This window comes from Neophocaena asiaeorientalis, unplaced genomic scaffold, assembly GCF_003031525.2.
Source record: "Neophocaena asiaeorientalis asiaeorientalis breed wild unplaced genomic scaffold, Neophocaena_asiaeorientalis_V1.1 scaffold645, whole genome shotgun sequence".
In the NCBI taxonomy this organism is placed as follows: domain Eukaryota; kingdom Metazoa; phylum Chordata; class Mammalia; order Artiodactyla; family Phocoenidae; genus Neophocaena; species Neophocaena asiaeorientalis.
In genome coordinates, this window is record NW_020175023.1 from 281,763 (window position 1) to 303,978 (window position 22,216).

At 37.3% G+C, this 22,216-nt stretch overlaps 1 protein-coding gene across 1 annotated transcript in view; it reads right to left on the reverse strand.

Moving 5' to 3' along the window:
• Positions 1–22,216, reverse strand: part of ZSWIM5 (zinc finger SWIM-type containing 5) — a 68,899-nt gene that overhangs the window by 7,679 nt on the left and 39,004 nt on the right. Inside the window, exons 6-10 of the mRNA XM_024762922.1 lie at positions 20,758–20,904; positions 20,108–20,245; positions 18,438–18,698; positions 18,088–18,223; positions 17,078–17,235 (exon numbers count right to left, since the gene is read on the reverse strand). Coding sequence (XP_024618690.1) covers positions 17,078–17,235; positions 18,088–18,223; positions 18,438–18,698; positions 20,108–20,245; positions 20,758–20,904 — 840 coding nt within the window. The remainder of the gene's footprint in view (positions 1–17,077; positions 17,236–18,087; positions 18,224–18,437; positions 18,699–20,107; positions 20,246–20,757; positions 20,905–22,216) is intronic.

Below are 22,216 nucleotides of genomic sequence, written 5' to 3' on the forward strand. Positions count from 1 at the left end.
GATCTTGTACATATTCTGTTAGATTTTTCTTAGTACTTTTTTGAGGGGTCCTAATGTAAATGGTATTGTGGTTTTTAACTTAAAATTCCAACTGCTCATTGCTGGTACATAGGAAAGGAATTGACTTTTGTATATTACCCTTGTATCCTGCAACCTTACCAAAATCAGTCATTAGTTCCAGTTTGTTCTTGATTCTTTGGGATTTAACATAGACAATCAAGTCATCTGCAAACAAAGACAGTTTTATTTCTTCCTTTCCAACCTATATACCTTTTCTTTCCTTTCTTGTCTTATTTCATTAGCTAGGACTTCCCGTATAATGTTGAATGGGAGTGGTGAGAGGTGATATTCTTGTCCTATTTCTGATCTTCAGGGGAAGGCATCTATGTTCTCTCCATTAAGTATGATGGTAGCTGGAGGTTCTTTCTAGATGTTCTTTATAAAGTTGAATAAGTTCTCTTCTATTCCTAATTTGCTGAGAGGTTTTGTTTTGTTTTTTTTTTAAATTATGAATAGGTGTTGGCCTTTGTTAATGTTTTTTTCCTGTGTCTATTAGTATAATCATATGATCTTTCTTCTTTAGCCTGTGGATGTAATGGATTACATTAATTGATTTTCAAGTGCTGAATCAGCCTTGCATTCCTGGAATAAATCCCACTTGGTCATGGTGTATAATTCTTTTCACACTTTGTTGGATTCAGTTTGCTAATATTTTGTTGAGGATTTTTTGCATTTATGCCCATGAGTGATATTGGTATGTAGTTCTCCTTTTTTGTACTGTCTTTATCTGGTTTTGGTATTAGGTAATGCTGGCCTCGTAGGATGAGTTAGGAAGTGTTCTCTCTGCTTCTGTTTTCTGGAAGAGACTACAGAGAGTTGGTATCATTTTTTTCAAGTATTTGATAGAACTCACCAGTGAAATCATCTGGGCCAAGTGCTTTCTGTTTGGAAGATTACTGATTCAACTTCTTTAACAGATGTAGGCCTAGATTTATTTATTTATTATTTATTTCTCCATGTGTGAGTTTTGGTAGATTGTGTTTTTCAAGGAATTGGTCCGTTTCATCATCTAAGATATCAAATTTTAGAGAATACTGTTTTTCATAATATTCCTTCATTATCCTTTTAACATCCATGGATCAATAATGATGGCCCCTCTTTTCATTTAAGATATTAGTAATTTATGTCATCTTTTTTTATTTGTTTGTTTTTGTTTTTTGGCTAGCCTGGCTAGAGGTTTATCAGTTTTATTGATCTTTAGAAAGAACCAGCTTTCGCTTTCTTTGATTTTCTCATGTTTTCCTATTTTCAGTTTCATGACTTCTGCTTTAATTTTTTTATTATCTTTTTTTTTTTTTCTTCCAGCTTTGCTCTTCTTTCTCTAGCTTTCTAAGGTGGAAGCTTATTTTATTTTACTCCCCCTCACCTTTATTGAGACATAATTGACATATTGTTTTAGTTTAAGGTGTATAATGTGACTTGATATATTTATTGCAAATGATTACCACGATAAGGTTAGTTAACATATTCATCACCTTACAGTTACCTTTTTCTTTTTTTTCATTGAGGCAAGAACATTTAAGATCTACTCTTTTAGCAAATTTCAAGTATATAATACAGTTAACTATAGTCACCATGTTAACTATAGTTACCATATTAGATCCCTGGAACTTATTCATATAACTGGATGTCTGTATCCTTTGACCAACATCACCCCATTTCTCCCACCCCCTACCCCCTGTCAACCACCAATCTACTCTCTGTTTCTATAGTTCAGCTTTTTTTAGATTCTCACATATGTGAAATCATACATTTGTCTTTCTCTGACTTATTTCACTTAGCATAATGCCCTCAAAGTTGCAAATGACTGGCTTTCCTTTTTATGTTTGAATAATATTCCATTGTGTATGTACATGTCTGTATATATACTACATTTTCTTTATCCTTTCATCTGTCAACAGACACTTACATTGTTTCCAAATCTTGGCTATTGTGAATAATGCTGCAATGCAATTAACATGGGAGTGCAGATATCTCTTTGAGATAGTGATTTCATTTCCTTTGGATATATGCCCAGATGTGGGATTGCTGGACCATACATGGTATTTCTATTTTTTAATTTTTTGAGAAACCTCTGTACTGTTTTCCAGAGTGGCTATACCAATTTACATTCCCACCAACAGTGCACTCCACATCTCTTATCTTTTTGATAATAGCCATTCTAACAGGTGTGAGGTAATAGATTATTGGTTGCAAATATTCCTTTTCTAACATTTGCATTTAACGCTATAAAATTTCCCTCCAAGCACTGCTTTCATTGCATCCTACATTTCTGATTAGTTGCGTTTTAACTTTCATTTAGTTCAAAATATTTAAAAATTTCTCAAGACGTCATCTTGATCCATGTGTTACTTAGAAGTGTGTTGTTTAAACTCCATATTTTGGGGGAGTTTTTTCAGTTATCCTCCTGTTCTTAATTTCTAGTTTAATTCCACTGTGACCTGAGAGTATACTTTGTATGATTTCTATTCTTTTAAATGTATTGAGGTGTGTTTTATGGTCCAGAATGTGGTCTATCTTGGTGAACATTCCATGTGAGCTTGAAAAGAATGTGTATTCTATTGTTGTTTGAGGAAGTATTTTACCAATGTTAATTAGATCCAGTTAATTGATGGTGCTGTTCAGTTCAAGTATACCTTACTGATTTTCTGCCTGCCTGATCTACCAATTACTGATAGAGGTATTGTGAATTCTCAGTGGATTTGTCCATCTCTCCTTGCAGTTCTATCAGTTTTTTTTTTTTTTTCGGTATGCGGGCGTCTCACCGCCGCGGACTCTCCCATCGCGGAGCACAGGCTCCGGATGCGCAGGCTCAGCGGCCATGGCTCACAGGCCTAGCCGCTCCGCAGCATGTGGGATCTTCCCGGACTGGGGCACGAACCCGTATCCCCCGCATCGGCAGGCGGACTCCCAACCACTGCGCCACCAGGGAAGCCCTCTGTCAGTTTTTTGCCTCATATATTTTGATGCTTTATTGTTAGATGCATATACGTTAAGGATTATTATGATTTCTTGGAGAACTGACCCCTTTATCACTATGTAATGCCCCTCTTTTTAAAAATTAATTAATTAATCAATTAATTTTTGGCTGCGTTGGGTCTTCGTTGCTGTGCATGGGCTTTCTCTAGTTGCAGCGAGTGGGGGCAACTCTTCGTTGCGGTGTGCGGGCTTCTCATTGCGGTGGCTTCTCTTGTTGTGGAGCATGGACTCTAGGCACACGGGCTTCAGTAGTTGTGGCGCACAGGCTTAGCTGCTCCGCGGCATGTGGGATCTTCCCGGACCAGGGCTCGAACCCGTGTCCCCTGCGTTGGCAGGTGGATTCTTAACCACTGCACCACCAGGGAAACCCTGTAGTGCCCCTCTTTATCCCTAATAATTTCCCATGTACTGAAGTCTGCTTTGCTTGATTAACATAGGCATTCCAGCTTTCTCTTGATTTGTGTTAATATTGTATACCTTTCTCCATACTTTACTTAGTTGTTGTTGAAGGGATCTGACTGTGGTTAAGAAACAGTTTTTAAGATGAAAATAACAAACTGCCTCAACTAGTATGCATGCTTTCCTGAGAGAATATCTTTTCCAGTCTCTTCCTGCTTTCAGTGCAGTTGGTTTGATAGTGAGTCTCCAAGGTATGGAAAGTGGGGGCCAGAGTGCTGACAACACCTCATATATGTGGTTTATTTGTTTAAGCCCTGGCCTCTGTTTTTAGTTCAAAATATATGGAAAGGTAAAGCATACAAACTCAGTCACAGAAGAGTTAAATATCTGCCTAAAGGTACAGGATATAAATGAAGCCCAGTGCTGTTCAGTGTTTGTACTTAGGGTGTATTTGCTTGTTTTAACACTGCCTATCTATTAACTATGGTTAAAATATATATATATATATAACTATTTTAACTATTTTAAAGTGTACAGCTGAGTGGTGTTAATCATATTCACCATTGTGAAATATCATTCATTGTATAAATACCAGCACCATCTATTTCCAAAATATTTTTATCATCTTAAACAGAAACTCTGTACTCATTAAGCAGTAACTCACCATTGTTTCTCCCTTTAGCCCCTGGTAACTTCTACTCTCTATCTTTATTAATTTGTCTATCCTAGACCTATATGTGGAATCATACAATAATTATTTGTTTTGTGTCTGAATTATTTCACTTAGCATAATGTCTTCAAGGTTACCCCATGTTGTAGCATGTTATCAGAACATTTCTTTTTAATGACTTAATAATAATATTCCATTGTATATATATGCTATATTTTGTTTATCCATTCATATGCTGATGGACACTTGGGTTGTTTCCAACTTTTGGCTATTGTGAATAATGCTGCAATGAACACTGGCATATAAAGTACCTGTTTTGAGTCCTTGTTTTCAATTCTTTTGGGCATATACCCAGGAGTGGAATTATTAGATCATATGTTAATTCTATTTAAAAATTTCAGGAATCATCACACTATTTTCCACAGCAGCTGAATCACTTTACATTCCCACCAGCAATGTAAAAGGATTTCAATTTCTCCACATCCTCACCATAGGACTCCACGCTTCACTGCAGGGGGACCTGGGTTCAGTCCTTCGGGAACTAAGATCCCACTAAGAATGGCCAAAGAAACGCCATTCTAGTGGGTGTGAAGTGGTATCTCATTGTGGTCTTGATTTGCATTTCCCTAATGACTAATGATGTTGAGGTTTTTTTTCATGTGCTTATAAGCCATTTGTGTATCTTCTCTGGAGAACTATCTCTTCAAGTCTTTTGCCCACTTTAAATTCAGTTGTTTATCGTTTTGTTGTTGAGTTGTAGTTCTTTACATATTCTGTATGTTAAGCCCTTATCGGATATACAATTTATAAATATTTTCTTCCATCCTTTAAGTTGTCTTTTCACTTTCTTGATAATGTCCTTTGATGAACAAAAGTTTTTTTTTTTTTTAAGTGTTTTCAGCCATTCTCTAATGTGGTTTAATTAATTAATTAATTTATTTATTTTTGCTGTGTTGGGTCTTCGTTTCTGTGCGAGGACTTTCTCCAGCTGTGGCAAACGGGGGCCACTCTTCATCGCAGTGCGCGGGCCTCTCTTGTTGCGGAGCACAGGCTCCAGACGCGCAGGCTCAGTAGTTGTGGCTCACGGGCCTAGCTGCTCCACGGCATGTGGGATCCTCCCAGACCAGGGCTCGAACCCGTGTCCCCTGCATTAGCAGGCAGATTCTCAACCACTGCGCCACCAGGGAAGCCCCCTGAACAAAAGTTTTTAACTTTGATGAGGTCCAATTTATTCTTTTCTTTTGCTGCTCATGCTTTTGGTATCATAATCTAAGACTCTATTGCCATATCCAAGGTCATGAAGATTTACTCCTATGTTTTCTCTTATGAAATTTATGACTTTAGCTCTTATATTCAGGTCATCGATCCCTTCCCTTTACTTTCACTCTATCTGTGTCTTTACATTTAAACTGGGTTTCTTGTAGACAACATATAGTTGGGTCTTTTTTTTTCTTTTTTTTTTTTTAAATCCACTGTCAGTCTGTCTGGTTTTTTTTCCCACCCGGCCGAACCATGTGGCTTGCAGGATCTTAGTTCCCTAACCAGGGATCAAACCTGGGCCCCCTGCAGTGGAAGCATGGAGTCCTAACCACCAGACCACCAGGGAATTAACTTTTTCTTTTCCAGTCTTTTTTTTCTTCTAATCTCAAAATTTCCTTTTATTTTTTTCCCCCATAAACAAGAAGGCAAAAAATTCTACTGTAAATTCTTGGGGGAGGAAGCAATCATTCTCTTTTGGGATACAAAATTTATTAAAATTATGCTGACATGGAAAATTGAGTAATTGCTAGCAAGTGGCATTGGTGATAAGTACTTCATAAGCATTCCTACAGATAGCCATGTAAATGCAGTAGGTCAACCATCGTTTCTATTATAGACTAGTGTTTGTTGATTAGTCACTGTATATGTCATTAAAATATGCTGAGAGGGATTATTACCACAAAGAAACTTACAATAAATCAAGAAAACTGAAATAATTTTTACTATGTAAGTTCTCCAATCTGTCTTTTAATTGGTGTATTTAGACCATTTTAAATGATTACTGATATATTTGGATTAATATCTACCATATTTGTAACTGTTTTTTATTCACTGCATTTGTTTTTCTTTTTTTTTTAAAAAAAAAACTTTCCTCTTTTCTGCCTTCTCTGTTTTAAACTGAGCATTTTACATAATTCAATTTTCTCTTCTCACAATTCTATTTCTTCAAAAAATTACTTTAGTGTTTGCCCTAGAGTGGCAGTATACATTTACAACTAATCTAAGTCCATTTTCAAATAACTATACCAGTTCATAAGGTAACTTATAATAGTATTCCCAATTCTTCCCTCTGTCTATAACATCACTGCTTTCATTTATCTTTAAGCTATAGTAACCCAATACATTGCTATTATTATTTTGAACAAGCAGTTATCTATTAGTTCAATTAAGAATTTTTTTAAAAAGCCAAAGGATTTATTTTACCTTTATTTATTCCTTCTCTAACACTCTTCCTTTCTTCACAAAGATTTGAGTTTCAGCTCTATCATTTTTCTTCCCTATGAAGGATTTCTTGCAATTTATTGTCTACAGCCTTTGTTTGAGACAGTCTTTATTTCTCCTTTACTTTTGAAGGCTAATTTATCTGGATACTGAATTCTAGGTTGGTGGTTTTTCTTGCAACATTTTAAATATTTCACTTCACTCCCTCTTGCTTGCATGGTTTATAAAGTGAAGTTGATGTAATTCTTATCCTTGTTTCTCTATAGGTAAGGTTGTCTTGTTCTCTGTCTTCTTTCAAGATTTTCTCCTGGTTTTTGATTTTCTGCAGTTTGAATAGGACATGGCTAGGAGAAAACTTTTTGGTATTCATCCTACTTGGTGTTCTCTGATCTTCCTGGATCTGTGTTCTGGTTTCTGTCACTAATTTTGGAAAATTCTCAGCTATTATTACTTCAAATATTTCCTTTGCTCTTTTCTTTCTTCTCCTTCGGGTATCGCAGAATATACTGCATATGTTATTGGGTTGGTCAAAAAGTTTCCATAACATCTTATTTGGCCAACCGAAAATATATCTTTTGTAATTGTCTTACAGTTCTCAGATATTCTGTTCTGGGTTCCCCCACCCCCATTCTTTTTTAATTTCAATTTGAGATGTTTCTTTTTACATTTATAATTTAAAATTTTGGAAATATTCACATGGTTCAATGTTGAAAAGATACAAAAGGTAAATAATGAAAAATTCTTTCTCCCCCTTACCTCTGACCCACATTCATCCAATTCTAACTCGGTACACAACCAATAGTTTTTGTTTTACCTTCCAGGATATTCTATGCATAACAAGAAAATACTTTGTTTCCTCTCCTTTAAAAAAAATCCACAAATGGTAGCATAGTATATACAGATTTACATGTCATTTTTTCCCTACATATCAGTATATCTTAGAGATTATTCCACATCAGTACATAAAGAGATTCTTGTTCTTTTAAATGGCTGCACAGTATCCCATTTATGTACGTATAGGTCCACAGCTGCTTATTCAAAACCTCTGGGTGTGGAATGCATTTGGAATTCATTATTTTTAAAGTTATATACAGATAATTTGTGCGTATATTATATATAATACAGGAGGTCTGAGGCAGCATCCCATAATTAAACACATTACTATTTGTGCAGTGAAAGTATGAATATTCACACTAGGTAGGATAAATAGCAAAACTAGTATTGTAGTTTTTTGATACAGTAACAAACTGATGAATGAAATAGTGTGATACAGACCATAAATACTTGGTACTCTTTTATTTCTAAGGAAAACATTCAATAAAACCTCAAACCAAGCTAAGTATCTGTACATATGCATACAGTAAATACTTCTTCCATCTGGTTTCTTGAGGATCTTGGACAAAAGTCTTCATCTGCACTGCTATTACTGTCACCAAAGATTAGAGTTGGATATTTAATGATGGGCCAGGATAGAGATTAATGATGAAGCAGCTACAATAGATGGCCTTCAAAAAGGTGTACTTCTAGGATAATGTGTCTCATTAACATAGATTTCTATATAAGCAGTCTCTTCCAATTAAGTAAGCAGCAATAATCCCTTTTTCACTGATAAATGCATGTTATTCAAGGCCAATTAACTGCTCATACATTTCCCCCATACTGTCTATGGAGATTATTTTTCATCTGTGTTACATATCATCATTGTCATCATTACTAGCCTCATGCTTATTTGGGTTAACACTATTTTAGCAATTTTTCTATCTTGCAATGAATGTACAACAGGTATTTAACTTATAATATTCAGTATTTTTTTGATGTCAGCTTGTTCTAACTCAGTGCTTCTACAACCTTAGTTGGCATAAAAGTCATCTGAAGAATTTTTTAAAGCATAAGATTCTTGGGCTATACCCACAGAGATTTTGATTCAGTAGGTCTAGAGTTAGTTGGGTCTGGGAATTTGCATTTCTAACAAGCTTCCAAGTCATGTTTGTTTTTGTTTTTGGCTGTATTGGGTCTTTGTTGCTGCACACGGGCTTTCTCTAGTTGCAGCGACCGGGGGCTACTCTTTGTTGCTGTGCGCAGGCTTCTCATTGCAGTGGCTTCTCTTGTTGCGGAGCGTGGGTTCTAGGCGCATGGGTTTCAGTAGTTGCAGCACACGGGCTCAGGAGTTGTGGCATGTGGGCGCTAGAATGCACGGGCTTCAGTAGTTGCAGCGCATGGGCTTAGTTGCTCTGAGGCATGTGGTTATCTCCCCGGACCAGGGATTGAACCCGTGTTCCCGGCACTGGCAGGTGGATTCTTAACCATTGTGCCACAAGGGAAGCCCCTCCAAGTCATGTTTTATTTATTTATTTATTTAGGCTGTGTTTGGTCTTTGTTGCTGTGCACAGGCTTTCTCTAGTTGTGGCGAATGGGGGCTACTCTTCGTTGCGGTGTGCGGGCTTCTCATTGTAGGGGCTTCTCTTGTTGCAGAGCACAGACTCTAGGTGCACGGGCTTCAGTAGCTGTGGCAAACGGGCTCAGCAGTTGTGGCTCACGGGCTCTAGAGCGCAGGCTCAGTACTTGTGGCACACGGGCTTCATTGCTCCGCGGCATGTGGGATCTTCCCGGACCACGGCTCGAACCCGTGTCCCCTGCATTGGCAGGTGGATTCTTAACCACTGCGCCACCAGGGAAGTCCTGCAAGTCATGTTTATGCTGCTTGTCCGCTGACCACACTTTGAGTAGCAAGGTTGGTGACTTTAGACTTTTAGCTTAAGTAATGACACTATATATCTTCTCATTAGTGACACAAAACCCTTCGATATCTTCATATACAACTTCACTTTAAAAGCCAAAGTCTCTGCAAAATATGTATCAAGTATCAGCAACTGTGTAAATGGCATAATTAAGGTATACCTGAACAAGTTTCTACACTAACTCTCTTAGAAAGACTTGGGAGTTACCTGCTGCAAGTATCTAGTATGAAAACAAATAAATATTTATATTTGCTCTTCCCTGGGAGTAAAATTTCTTGGTCACAAGAAGTTCATGAGGCATGTGTGTGGAACAGTGGTCCAGGAATGAGTATAGTTTTCTTCCATTCCAGCTTGCGTGCAATAAGCTCATGCTATTGGTACAGATTATTAAGCCAGGTAGAAATTATCTCTTTGATTACCCATGCTTTTTTGTTTATATACTTATATACTAATAAATAAATCGTGAACAATTTTTTTTTTTTTGGCTGTGTCGCACAGCTTGTGTGATCTTAGTTCCCTGACCAGGGATCGAACCTGGGCCCATGGCAATGAAAGCACGGAGTCCTAACCACTGGACTGCCAGGGAATTCCCTGAATGACTTTGAACCATTGTGGATGTTGGCTTTTTCTAGCTTTACCTGTCTGCTGCATTGGCACATCCCAGAACTTTCAACCTGTGCTTAGAGTCCTTAAAACCTCTTGTTTGCTCATCAATCATTGTTAATTATTTTTTTTTAAGAAAACAGAACAAAGCTGTTTCATCCACCGTATATACATGTTTGAGACTAAGGTTTTCATTAAAAATTACCTTAACAAACTGTCAATATAATTTTCATCTTCTTCATGAAAAGAAGCTATTTCATCATAGTTGTCCAGATATTTTATACCGTGATGCTTCTGAAACTTCTGCAGCCAATATCCTTTTCTTTTAGAAAAAAAAAAATTATTTACGTATTTGGCTGCACTGGGTCTTAGTTGCGGCATGAGGGATCTTTGTTGCAGCATGCGGGATCTTTAGTGGCTGCATGTGGGATCTAGTTCCCTGACCAGGGATCAAACCTGGCCCCCCTGCATTGGCAATGCGGAGTCTTAGCCACTGGACAGCCAGGGAAGTCCCATGCAGCCAATCTTCTGATATTCTATACTCACCATAAAGGTTCAGTCTTCCATGGCATAATCTAGCTTGTTTCATGAACAACAAACCAGTCAGTGGCATATTCACATTGCTTCATTGTTGAATCCATTCAATCATGGTTGTGTCAATATCTTCATTTTTTGCCGTCTGAAACATTTCTATGCTTCATTAGTTCTGGTCATTGTTGTCCCTGTAAAACTTCAACTCTTTGTCCTTCTATTATTTCAAGTCATATGTGGTGTTAATTCCCATACCTTATTCTTTAGTAAGATGTCTCATAGACATACCTGATCAAACTTTGCACTAACTCTATTTTCTGTGCTATTGTTAATGACAGATGCTTCCTTTGCTTCTTATTCTTACCCACAGGAGTATCTTCAATTTTCTGGGCATTTTTTACAGGGCAATTAAACTCAAACTGACAAAATAACAACCATCTAAACGAAAAAGGCAAACAATATTAGTGAACAGCAGAGACGTCTGTGACTGGTAAGAGTGCTGAGAAGCAACTAATGCCTCATATCAGCTGAGGCCAGGTTTTGCTGTCAACTTAGAAAAAAGTTTGGATTTTTAAAGTTTTTCAGGTTTGGGAATTCCATGTTAAGAGATTTTGGAGCTAAAGTAATATATTTAATCAGTCTCCTATTGATGGCTATTTAGAATGTTTCAAGTATTTTGCAGTTGCAAACAATGTTGGAGTGAATAACTTTGTACAAATACCATTTCACATTTGTATAAATATATTTGTAAGATAAAATCCTGGAAGTGAAATTGCTGGGTCAAAGGACATGTACATTGTAATTTTGATAGATATGCCAAACTGCCCTCTACAAAGGATTATCAATCTATACTCCCACTCTACACCTTTGCAAACACAATGTTTTATCAAAATGTTTTCTTTTATTTGGAAATAATTTAAAACTCAAAGAGAAGTTTCAAGAATACTACAAGCATCATAATTTTCTTGCCCCCGAACCATCTGAAAGTAACTGATTTGATACACAATCACTCCTTGGACTCTGCAGTCTATTTCTGGCAAACAAGGACACTCTTCTACATACCTGCCACATAACTATCAAAATCAGGAAATGTATATTGATGTATTACTACCACCAAAGGAGACATGACAAACTTAATGCAACACGTGATCTTGTATAAACAAATATAAAGATTTTATACAAGATCGTGTGTTATCTTTAGTTTGTCATGTCTCTTCAGTCTTTGACAATTTGGAAAAATTCCTGAGTCTTCCCTTGACATTCATAACCTTGACACCTTTGCAGATTAGACTGGTTATTTTGTAGAATGTCCTTCAATATGGGTATGCCTAATGTTTCCTTATGATTAGATGAAGGTTTGTATTTTTGGTGTAATATAAAAGAAGTGATACTGAATTCTTATTCCTTCCTGTTAGGTAATATATGATTGTGACTTGACCCGTTACTGATGACATATCCATTGCCCCAAAGTTTCCTTGGGACCCTTAGTAATTCCTTCTTCCCTTCCATCCTAACCTGTCCCAGCTCCCATTCTCAGGAAACTGCTGATCATCTTTCTGTCACTATAGTGTGCATTTCTAGAATTTTACACAAATGGAATAATACAATAGGCACTGTTTTTTCTTTGGTCTGGCTTCTTTCACTCAGCATAATTATTTTGAGATTCATCCATGTTGTAGTATGTATTACTAGTTCGTTCCTTTTCATTACTGAGTAGTATTCTACTGTATGGTTATATCACAGTTTTTATGCATTCACCTGCTGATGGATATTTAGATTGTTTCCAGTTTTTGGTTAAAAATAAAGCTACTATGAACGTTCATGTTGAAGTCTTTGTATGGATATGTGCTTTCATTTCTTTTGGGTAATACCTATGAGTGGAATGGAAGGATCATATGCATAGGTGTCTATTTAACTTTTTAAGAAACTGCCAAATGGTTTACCAAAGTGGTTGTACAACTTACGTTTCTACCTGCAATGTACAAGAGCTCCAGTTGCTCTTCATCCTTGCCAGTCTTTCCTACAGTCTTCACTACAGCTGCTTTTTGTTTTTTAAATTTTAGCCTTTCTCTTATTGTGGTTTTAATTTGCATTTCCCTAAGGACTAATGATATTGAGCATGTTCATGTGCTTACTTCCCAGCAGAATATCTTCTTTGGTGGAGTGTCTGTTCAGATATTTTTCCATTTAAAAAAATGGGTTGTTCATTTTCTTATTATTGAGTTTTGAGAGTTCTTTACATATTCTGGATGCAAGTCCTTTATGAAATATGTGATTTGCAAATATTTCTCCCCCTCTGTGGCTTATCTTTTCATTCTCAATAGTAACTTTCACAGAGCAGAAGTTCTTAATTTGGTAAGTCCAATTTATCAATTTTTTTCTCTTATGGATTGTGCTTTTAGTGTTGTATTTAAGAAATCTTTGCCTAACTAAAAATGAAAATGATTTTGTCCTGTGTTTTCTTCTAAAAGTTTTATAGTTTTAGCTTTTACATTTAGGTCCTTGATCCATCATGAGCTAATTTTTGTATATGTTTCACCACTTGTTGAAAGACCTTCATATTCTTCAACTGAATTGGTTTTGCCCCTTTACTGAAATAGATTGGCCACATATATGTGGATCTGTATTGGGACTCTATTTTCTTTCAGTGATCTATTTGTGTATCTTTACACCAATAACCCTTTGCTGATTACTACAGCTTTATAATAAGTCTTGAAATCAGGTGGTGTTAGTCGTCCCACTTTATTTTTCTTTCACAAAGTTGTTTCTGGCTACTCTAGGTCCTTTGAATTTCCATACGAATTTCAGAATCAGATTATCGATTTCTACTCCAAAAAGCCTATTAGGATAGCACTGAATCTATATATCAAATTGTAGAGAATCAACATCTTAATAATACTGTCTTCCAATCCATGAGTGCAGTATGTCCCATTTATTTAGGTTTTCTTTAATTTCTCTCGGCAATGTTTTACGATCTTCATTGTATGATTTTCTTGTACATATTTTGCTAGGTTTATTCTCAAGTATTTCATGTTTTCTTGATGTTATAATGATAATTAAAAAAATTTCAGTTTCTGATTGTTTGTTGCTGGTATACTGAAATACCATTGATTTTTTGTATATTGATCTTGTAGCCTGAAACATTGCTAAATCTATTATTAGTTCTAATAGCTTTTTGTAGACTCCACAGGATTTTCTACATAGACAATCAATGTCATCAGAGAATAAAGACAGTTTTACTTCTTCCTTTCTAATCTGGATAGCTTTTACTTCTTTTTAGTGTTTTATTGTACTGGCTAAAATCATCGGTATGATATTGAAATAGAAGAGGTGAAAGTAAACATCTTTGCCTTGTTCTTGATGTTACGAAGAAAACATTCAGTCTTTTACCATTAAGTATAAGGGTAGCTGTATCATAGATGCCCTTTATCATGTTGAAGAAGTTCCCTTCTATTCCTAGTTTGTTGAGGTTTTAATTGTTTTTATTAGGAATAAATGTTGGATTTTATCAGGTTCTTTTTCCATATTACTGAGATGATCATATGGGTATTCTTTTTTAATCTATTAGTATGGTGAAATACAGTGATTGATTTTTGAATGTTAAACCAGCCTTGCATTCTTGGGGGTAAACCCTACTTATTACAATATATTATCCTTTTTTATACATTATTGCATTCAATCTGTTACAATTTTCATTAAGAATTTTTGCACCTATGCTCATGAGAGATATTATTCTGAGTTTTCTTTTGTATAATAGTTTTTTTCTGATTTTGGTGTCAGGATAATGCTGATTTTATAGACTGAGCTGGGAAATACTTCCTCCTTTTCAATTTTCTGCAAGAGTTTATACAGAATTGTTATGTTTTCCTTAAATGTTTGGTAGAATTTACCATTTAGTCCTGGATTTTCTTTCTTTTCTTTCAAAGGTTTTTAACTACCAATTCAATTTCTTTGAAATTCTTTTCTTTTTACTGTGGTAAAATATACATAATAAAATTTACCATTTTAACCATTTAAGGGTACAATTCAGTGACATTAAAGACATTCACATTGTTGTGCAACCATCACCACTATTTCCAGAACTTTCTCATCATCCCAAATTTGTAGAGAGATACTTTGAAACTATGTAAATATCCTGTTCCTCATCAAATGTTCAACCACTAGCTTAGCATCTATTGCTATTTCTTCACTGTGGCTATTCTAGGTAACTCATATAAGTGGAATCATACAATGTTTGTCTTTTTGTGTCTGGTTTATTTCACTTAGCATAATGTTTTCAAGGCTCACCCATGTTGTAGCATATATCAGAATTTCATTCCTTTTTATGGCTAAATAATATTCCGTTGTGTGCATATACTCCATTTGTTTATCCATTCACCTGTTCATGGATACTTGAGTTATTTCCAACTTTTGGCTACTGTGAATAGTGCTGCTATTAATATTGGTGTACAAATAATCTGTTTAAGTCCATGTTTTCAATTCTTTTGGGTATATACCTAGCTAATTCTTATTTATTTTTGAGTGAACTTTGGTAGTTTGTGTCTATGAAGAAATTAGTCTACTTCATTATGTTGTTTAATTTATTAGCATAAAGTTATTCATAATATTCCCTTATTAACATTTTAATGCCTTTAGAATTTGTTGTGATGTCACTTTTCCCATTCTTGATATTGGTAATTTTTGTCTTCTCATTTTTTCTTGATCAGTCTGGACAAAGATTTCAATTTTATTTATCTTTTCAAAGAAACAGCTTTTTGTCTCATTGATTTTGTCTGTTTTTCTATAGTTTATTTCATTGATTTCTGTTCTAATCTCTATTATTTCTTTTCTTTTGCTTAATTTAGGTTTCATTTGCTCTTCCTTTTCTGGCTTCTTAAGGCAGAATCTGGGAATCACTGATTTGAAACCTTTCTTCTTTTCAAATATAGGTATTAAGTGCTAAAAATTTCCTGCTAAGTAAAGCTTTAGATCCAATCCACACATTTTTATATGTTGTGCTTTTTCATTCAGTTTAAAATATTTTCTAATTTTCTTGTGTTATTTTCCCTTTGTCCAATGAGTTATATGGAAGTGTGTGGTTTAATTTCCAAAACTTCGGTGGATTTTCCATATATCTTTTTATTATTGATTTCTAATTCAACTGTGGTTGTCTGGAAAAGATTTTTATTTCACCTTTGTTTTTGAAAGATATTTTCACTGGTATAGAATTCTAGGTCAAAAGTTTTTTTAAAAAGTACTTTAAAGATTTTTCTCCACTGTCTTCTGGCTTACTCTGCCTCTAATGAGAAACCTGCCCTCATATTTATCTTTTGTTCTTTTTATGTAATGTGTATTTTTTCCCTCTAGTTGCTTTTAAGTAAGATTTTCCCTTTTATCACTGGTTTTAAGCAATTTGATTATGATGTGCCTTGGTATAATTTTCTCCATATTTCTTGTGCTTGAGGTCATTGAGCATCCTGGATTTGCAGTCATCCTTATCCTGCTTGGAATCTGACACTCCATGCCAGGCCATTGCCACCCCCACTTCTGACATGGATGACTATTGTCAAATTTATTACTTTTGCCAATAAGATTTGTGAAAAATGTTATCTCAGGGTAATTTTAATTTGTATTTCTCCAGTGAGGCCAGGCATTTTAATTGTTTAAAAGTCATCTGTATCTTCTTTTCTGTAAACTGACTGATCATATTTTGTTCAATTTTTGTATTGGTTTTTTGATCATTTTTATATTGATTTATCTGTATCTTTTATCTTTTCTACAATGAGCATGCTTTTTTTTTGCAATAAGACACAACATAAAGTAATTTTAAATTTAAAAAGTGCTTTAAAAAACTCATGTTTCCTAGTATCGGAAAAATATTCATAGTCCATGGTAGCTAGTATTTTATTATAACTTCTCAGGGGCTTATTTTCACTTTTCTTTGTGATAAAACCTACATAACTAACATGGAGTATGTGAGCTTAAAAGCCTGAGTCACTCTGGACTGCTTATCTTTTGACCAGGGGCCCTAGAAAAATCATAAACTCTCATATCTGTAAAGAGATCTGGAGCTCCATCACTTCAGTAGATCTTCCAATGGCCCTGGGAAGCTGACAGGTCATTGACAATGATCCTCATTTCATAGATTTTTTTTTTTTTTTTTTGCGGTAAGCGGGCCTCTCACTGTTGTGGCCTCTCCCATTGCGGAGCACAGGCTCCGGACGTGCAGGCTCAGCGGCCATGGCTCACGGGCCCAACTGCTCCGCGGCATGTGGGATCTTCCCAGACCGGGGCACGAACCCGTGTCCCCTGCATCGGCAGGCGGACTCTCAACCACTGCGCCACCAGGGAAGCCCCCCATTTTACAGATTTTTAAACCAGAGGCTTAGAAAGGTAAAGTGACTTTATCATATGGAAGGTTAGATTTAGAAGTTACCTTAAAGATGATCTCATTCTCTGTACTCAGAGTCCTACAATTAGTAACTACAGCAAAACTTTGGCTTGGACTCAGGTGTTCATTCTAATAGCAGTAATCAAAGTGAGGATCCCTGTCACTATAAGTGCTTAGGGGAGGACAGATAGCTTCTCTGGGCAGGCATACTGGGGGTGCTGGAGCCTTAGGTCTTTCTATGCTCACCTTTGGCAGCAGTCAGCATGGTGGAGGCCAGTTCACACTGCTGTGATTCCAAGTGTCCAAGCGTGAACCAGCGAGGGTAACGGCTGGGCACCACAGATACCATATGGTGAGGGTGGGAAGTGTCGCCTGCAGAAGTTGAGTTTTCTAGAACAGGTAACCTAGAAGACCCAGGGAGAGTCATAAGCTATCACCCAGACCCTTGCCATCTGGAGCCACCTTAGAGCAGCTTGTTCTTTGCTGGGGAGGAATTGGGCAGGAAAGGGTTAATGAAGAACTTTGAAGGTTTTAAAACCTATGGTACCGTACTTTATATGAGGTGAGTGCCTGGGCACTTGTAGAACTCAAGCTGAATAGTTCTTACTGCAAATGGATTTGAAAGACAGTTCAAAAACCGTAAGATTATTTTTAAAAGCATAAGAAATATATGCCAAGTAATCCTCAGCAGTCCTTTCTGGTTGAGCTGAGGAGCTTTCTCAGCCTTAGAGCCTAACTAAAATTCTTCTTCTGTATGTTCTGCTGCATCCTAGAAGTCCACCTGCCTGAACCAAGGATCCTATTCTAGTCTGGAAACAGGATGCCCATAGCTCATTGTTCTCAAGTCTTGATATAGAAAGACTTACTTCTACTTCCCCAGATGTATCTGGTGACCTATGCCTGGGAACCATTTCTCAGTTAGGTATGGAAAGGCTCAAACCCCTTGTGAAGCTGCCAAACTGGGCCCAGAACAAAGAGACTCAGGCCTTGGGTGCTCCATATCTGTTAAAAATTCAGAGACTTCCTCAGACAGTTCACTGAGAATGCAGCCAGGGAGCAAGTGCGTCACCAGCAAGGCATCCCAGATAGGAATCCTAGATCGTATGAAAATATCTGAAGTATTTTAGGGCAGGCTGATGGCAGGTCCAATCGAATAGAGAAAGAGTGAAAGAGAAGAAAGTGAGATAAACAAAGAAAAAGAACATCTGAGACTTCTGGTTTAGTGGAGGCATTTGGGCTAGGAAAGGGCTACCCACCTCATGGCACGTAAGGCTAATTTATAGGACAGGTCTGGATCATGAGGCAGTAGAGCTGAGAACAAATACTTGGCAAAGGTATGCATGGGAACACTCTCTCGGTGGATGACTTCTCCCAGACCGCTGAAGGGGCCTCCTGCAGGAAGAAGATAAGCCAGCCAGTTATTTATCTGTATGCTTTTATTTGTCTGCCTGGACTTGAGCCTTAGGATCCCACATGTGTTTGCTAGCCATAAGAACCTTCACTATACTTTAACGTCAAAAATGTTGCTATATCTGTGCTCTGTTAAAGAGGGGAACCCAGAGTCACAGGCCTAAGACTCGGTGACAATAGCCCCTTCTCTGCTTACCTTCCAGGAGTAAGATGCACTGCTTCTGCAGTGTTTGCACTAGCTCATCATCCAGCTGCAGCTCCTGGAGTCGACTCAGGAGCTGCTCCTCATTACGGCACACCTTGTCCTGTGCGTAGAGGCCTTCAGGCATCACCCTCTGTTGACCCATCCCCATCAGAGCAACTTCCATAGCCAATGACAGGTAGGACTCACTGCTGTCTGGGCAGTCTGCAGCCACAGGCACATGCTGGTACACAGGGGCTCTGCTTTCATTCATATCTGAGGACAACAGGGCACCGGATTCAGTAGGTCAGGCCCCATGGATTTTTCTGCCTCTCTTCCCCCCACACTTTGGAATACAGCTTGGTCAAGAGCTAACACAGGGAAGCTGAGTCAAACACCAGAACAGTAAGACAAATATACTGAAAAAAGGTTATACAGGGTTACAAAGATTCCTAACTCCTTCCTAATGCATTATCTGGCTAGGCCAGCTGGGGAAGAATACAATCATACTAATCTTTTGCTAGAATGTTATGTAATACTAATTAACTATTTTTGTGTCTGTCTCTTCACTAGAATGTAAGAACCTTAAAGGAAAGAGACTTTATCTTACTGCCTGAGGCATCTCCAGGGCCTGGTATGTGGAAGGAGCTAAGTGTATGTCTATGGTAAATAAACCCCAAGTACAACTTCAGGTTTTCAAGATGTAAGTGTCATTGTACAGATGAAACAGACCAAAGATGATGAGTCCTTTTTCAGGGGATCAGAGGGAAGATGGGGTAGCCCCTACCTTGCATTGGGGCCACCCCCCCAATCTCTACCCACAGAAATCCAAATCCATCCAGTTAAACTATTACTTTTGTGACATTTGCAACTTTTATGTTATTAGTACTTTATATGGTCCACCTTTGGGTTCAAAGTTTCAGGAGGAGAGCACAGGTGTAAAAGCCAGAGTCTTAATTTCTTTCCTTTCCCCTTCCTCCATCTGGTAAATAATTATGGAAGACTATTAAATGGGAGTTACTGCCCTAAGTGCTAGGATCACAATGATAAGTCATAATTTCTGCGTTCAGGGACCTGACAGTCTAGTAAGAGATACTTACTTGTAAACAGATTGTAATGCAGTGTGCTAAATACCGTAACAGATGTATGTATACAATACAGTGATAGCATAAAGGAAAGAAGAATCAGTTCTGTCTCAAGTCCTTGCTACTTTGAGACTTTATTAAATTACTTCTCTTTTATTTCTGTTTTGTAAATTTGGTACAAAACCACCATAAAGGAGAATGTTCAAGGGGAACATGAGAGTATTACGCAAGGTATACACACTGCTGATGGAAGTTTTTTCCCCCTTCCAGACTCTGAGGACTACTTGGCCTCTGACTCCTCAAATCCCCCTAGCCCTTCTTATTCCCCTTGGATTACTCTTTAGGCATTCACACGGTAGGGAAGTGAGAGGAGCAAAGGAAGACTGAGGCTGGCACAGTAAAATGGGTGAGTAGGACAGGGCCAGTCCACAGAGTGGGAAAGGAAGGTGGGAAAGAGAGCAATCCCAAGAAAACCTCTCAGGGGAGGTCCAGTTTGGATAAGAGACCAAAAGGCTGCAAGAGGGGTAAAACAGCCTCTGTCATGGAGGAGAAGAGAGCTCCCAAGGGCAGTTTCAGCTTGCGTTGGGCTGACCCCTGTACCTGACACTTCCAGATAGCCATCATCATTCAGGCGGCAGGCCTCAGTCAAAGTGAGAAACAGGCAGCCAATGGGATCCAGGGGGTGGCCCACCCAGCCTTCTAGGTTTGTGATCGTTGTGGTTCCTCTCTGCAACAGTTCTGGAAACAAGCAGGTCAAGGTTTCAGAGAGTGAAAGAGACACACTGCTCTCTGTCCCTGCCCGGTCTCTCCATTAGTCTCTTCACCAGTCTCTTTCAGACACTGGCCCTGAAACTCAAAGTAAAGCTTCCCTCACTGTCTTGCTCTGGGTTGATGAGACTGGTCACAAGCTCATCATCCAGCTCTGAGGCATGTGGTGTGCATTTAGGCTGCCTGCTGACAGCACACATATGTAGATACAGCTTTACAGATCTTCTCATACCAGATCTTAGTGGATTCAACTGTCCTGTGAGAGAGGCAGGCCAGCATTATTATTCCCATTTTACAGATAAGAAAACTGATATTCATAGAGGTAAAGTGAGGCACTCCACACAGCAAGGAGAATGACCTAGAATCCCCTAGCCGCTGTAACACCAGGAAACTTAATGAAAATTAAGTACTAGGCCTTGCAGCCCCTGAGGGTCCTCATCAGCCTCAGCCTAAGGAGTTAAGATGGCTCTTGATCACTATACCTTTCTTCTGATGCTTGTAGATTTCCAGCTGCCGTTGCTGCTGCAACCTCAGAGTATTGATAATGGCCACTGTGAGTCTGAGGGCCTCTTTTGGGTAACCATGGGAACGCAGGGCATCAACCCGAGCACAGGCTGTAGGCACATGCTCTACCAGATGAGAAGAAAATATTTTGATTGAGTTAAATTTTCAAATCAGGAAAATTCATGCTTGACAAAGGGAGACTGTATTCAGTTCAGTTCCTCAAATTCAACCTGACATCTACTGTGTACCAGAAATTGTATCTTACCTTTTAGGGATAGAAAGTTGAATAAGTCACACGTACTACCTCCAAGGAGACACCCTGCAGCCCCAGTGTAGTGGTTTGGTGTAGAAAGGGACAAAGAACTAGGATAATAAAATGTTGTACCTCTTTGTGAACATGTACTACAGGAAGGCAATGTATCAACAAACTGCCTTTATAGAGGGAAAGGCCTCATTTGTTTATTAATCCTACGCTTCCTGAGAAACTATTAAATGCCAGGTAGCATGCTGGGCAAAGCAGCTACAAAGATGAATAAGAAATGGTCACTTTCCTCAAAGTGCTCACAAATGATACATAAACATATCATTATAAAACAGTTGAAAAGAAATGACATGATAGAAATATACACAGAAAGAAAATAATATTTGAACTATATCCTTTGTAGGGCAAGTAATATTCTAAATATGTAGACAAGCAGGGAAAGGCATTCCTGGTTGCCTTTATATATAACATATAAACAGAGGCATATAAGTAAAAGCATAAAAAGTATTCTAGATAACATCTTCAGAGTACGGCAAATAGTTCTGTGTGGAGTTAGGTTATGTGGCTAGAGATAGCCTGGAAAGGTAGAGTCTGGGATGTTAAGAGCTTTGGATGCCATACTAAGGAGTTTGGATTTACCTTAGGTATAACAAATGACTACCAAAGGCTTATAAATGGGGAAGTGATTATAATGAGATTTACGGTTTATTTTGTGATTTCTTTTAAGATAACATTAAAAATTATACAAATAGTTATGGAAAATTTGAAAATATAGATAAAACAAAATAAAGATTGGAGATAACCATTATTTCTAGTTTCATATTTCATTTTATGAAAAAAATATATATCCAGACTTTTCTATTTAATTTTAATAAAAATGGGATATTTTAATTATTGTTTTGTAACTAGGTTTTTCCACTTAATAACATATTGTAAATATTTTCCCATATTAAATACACTTCTATAACATTAAAAATGATTACATATCATTCCACTGAATATACATACTATCCATTAAGTCAATCAATCCCCTATTGTTGGACATTTAGATTGCTTCCAATTTTTCTCTTCTGTACATTATACCTCCATGCTCTAATAAGCCCCATAACTTTATGCATATTCTTAGTTAATTATAGCTCAGGATAAATTCCTAGAGGTAGAATTCCTGGATCAAG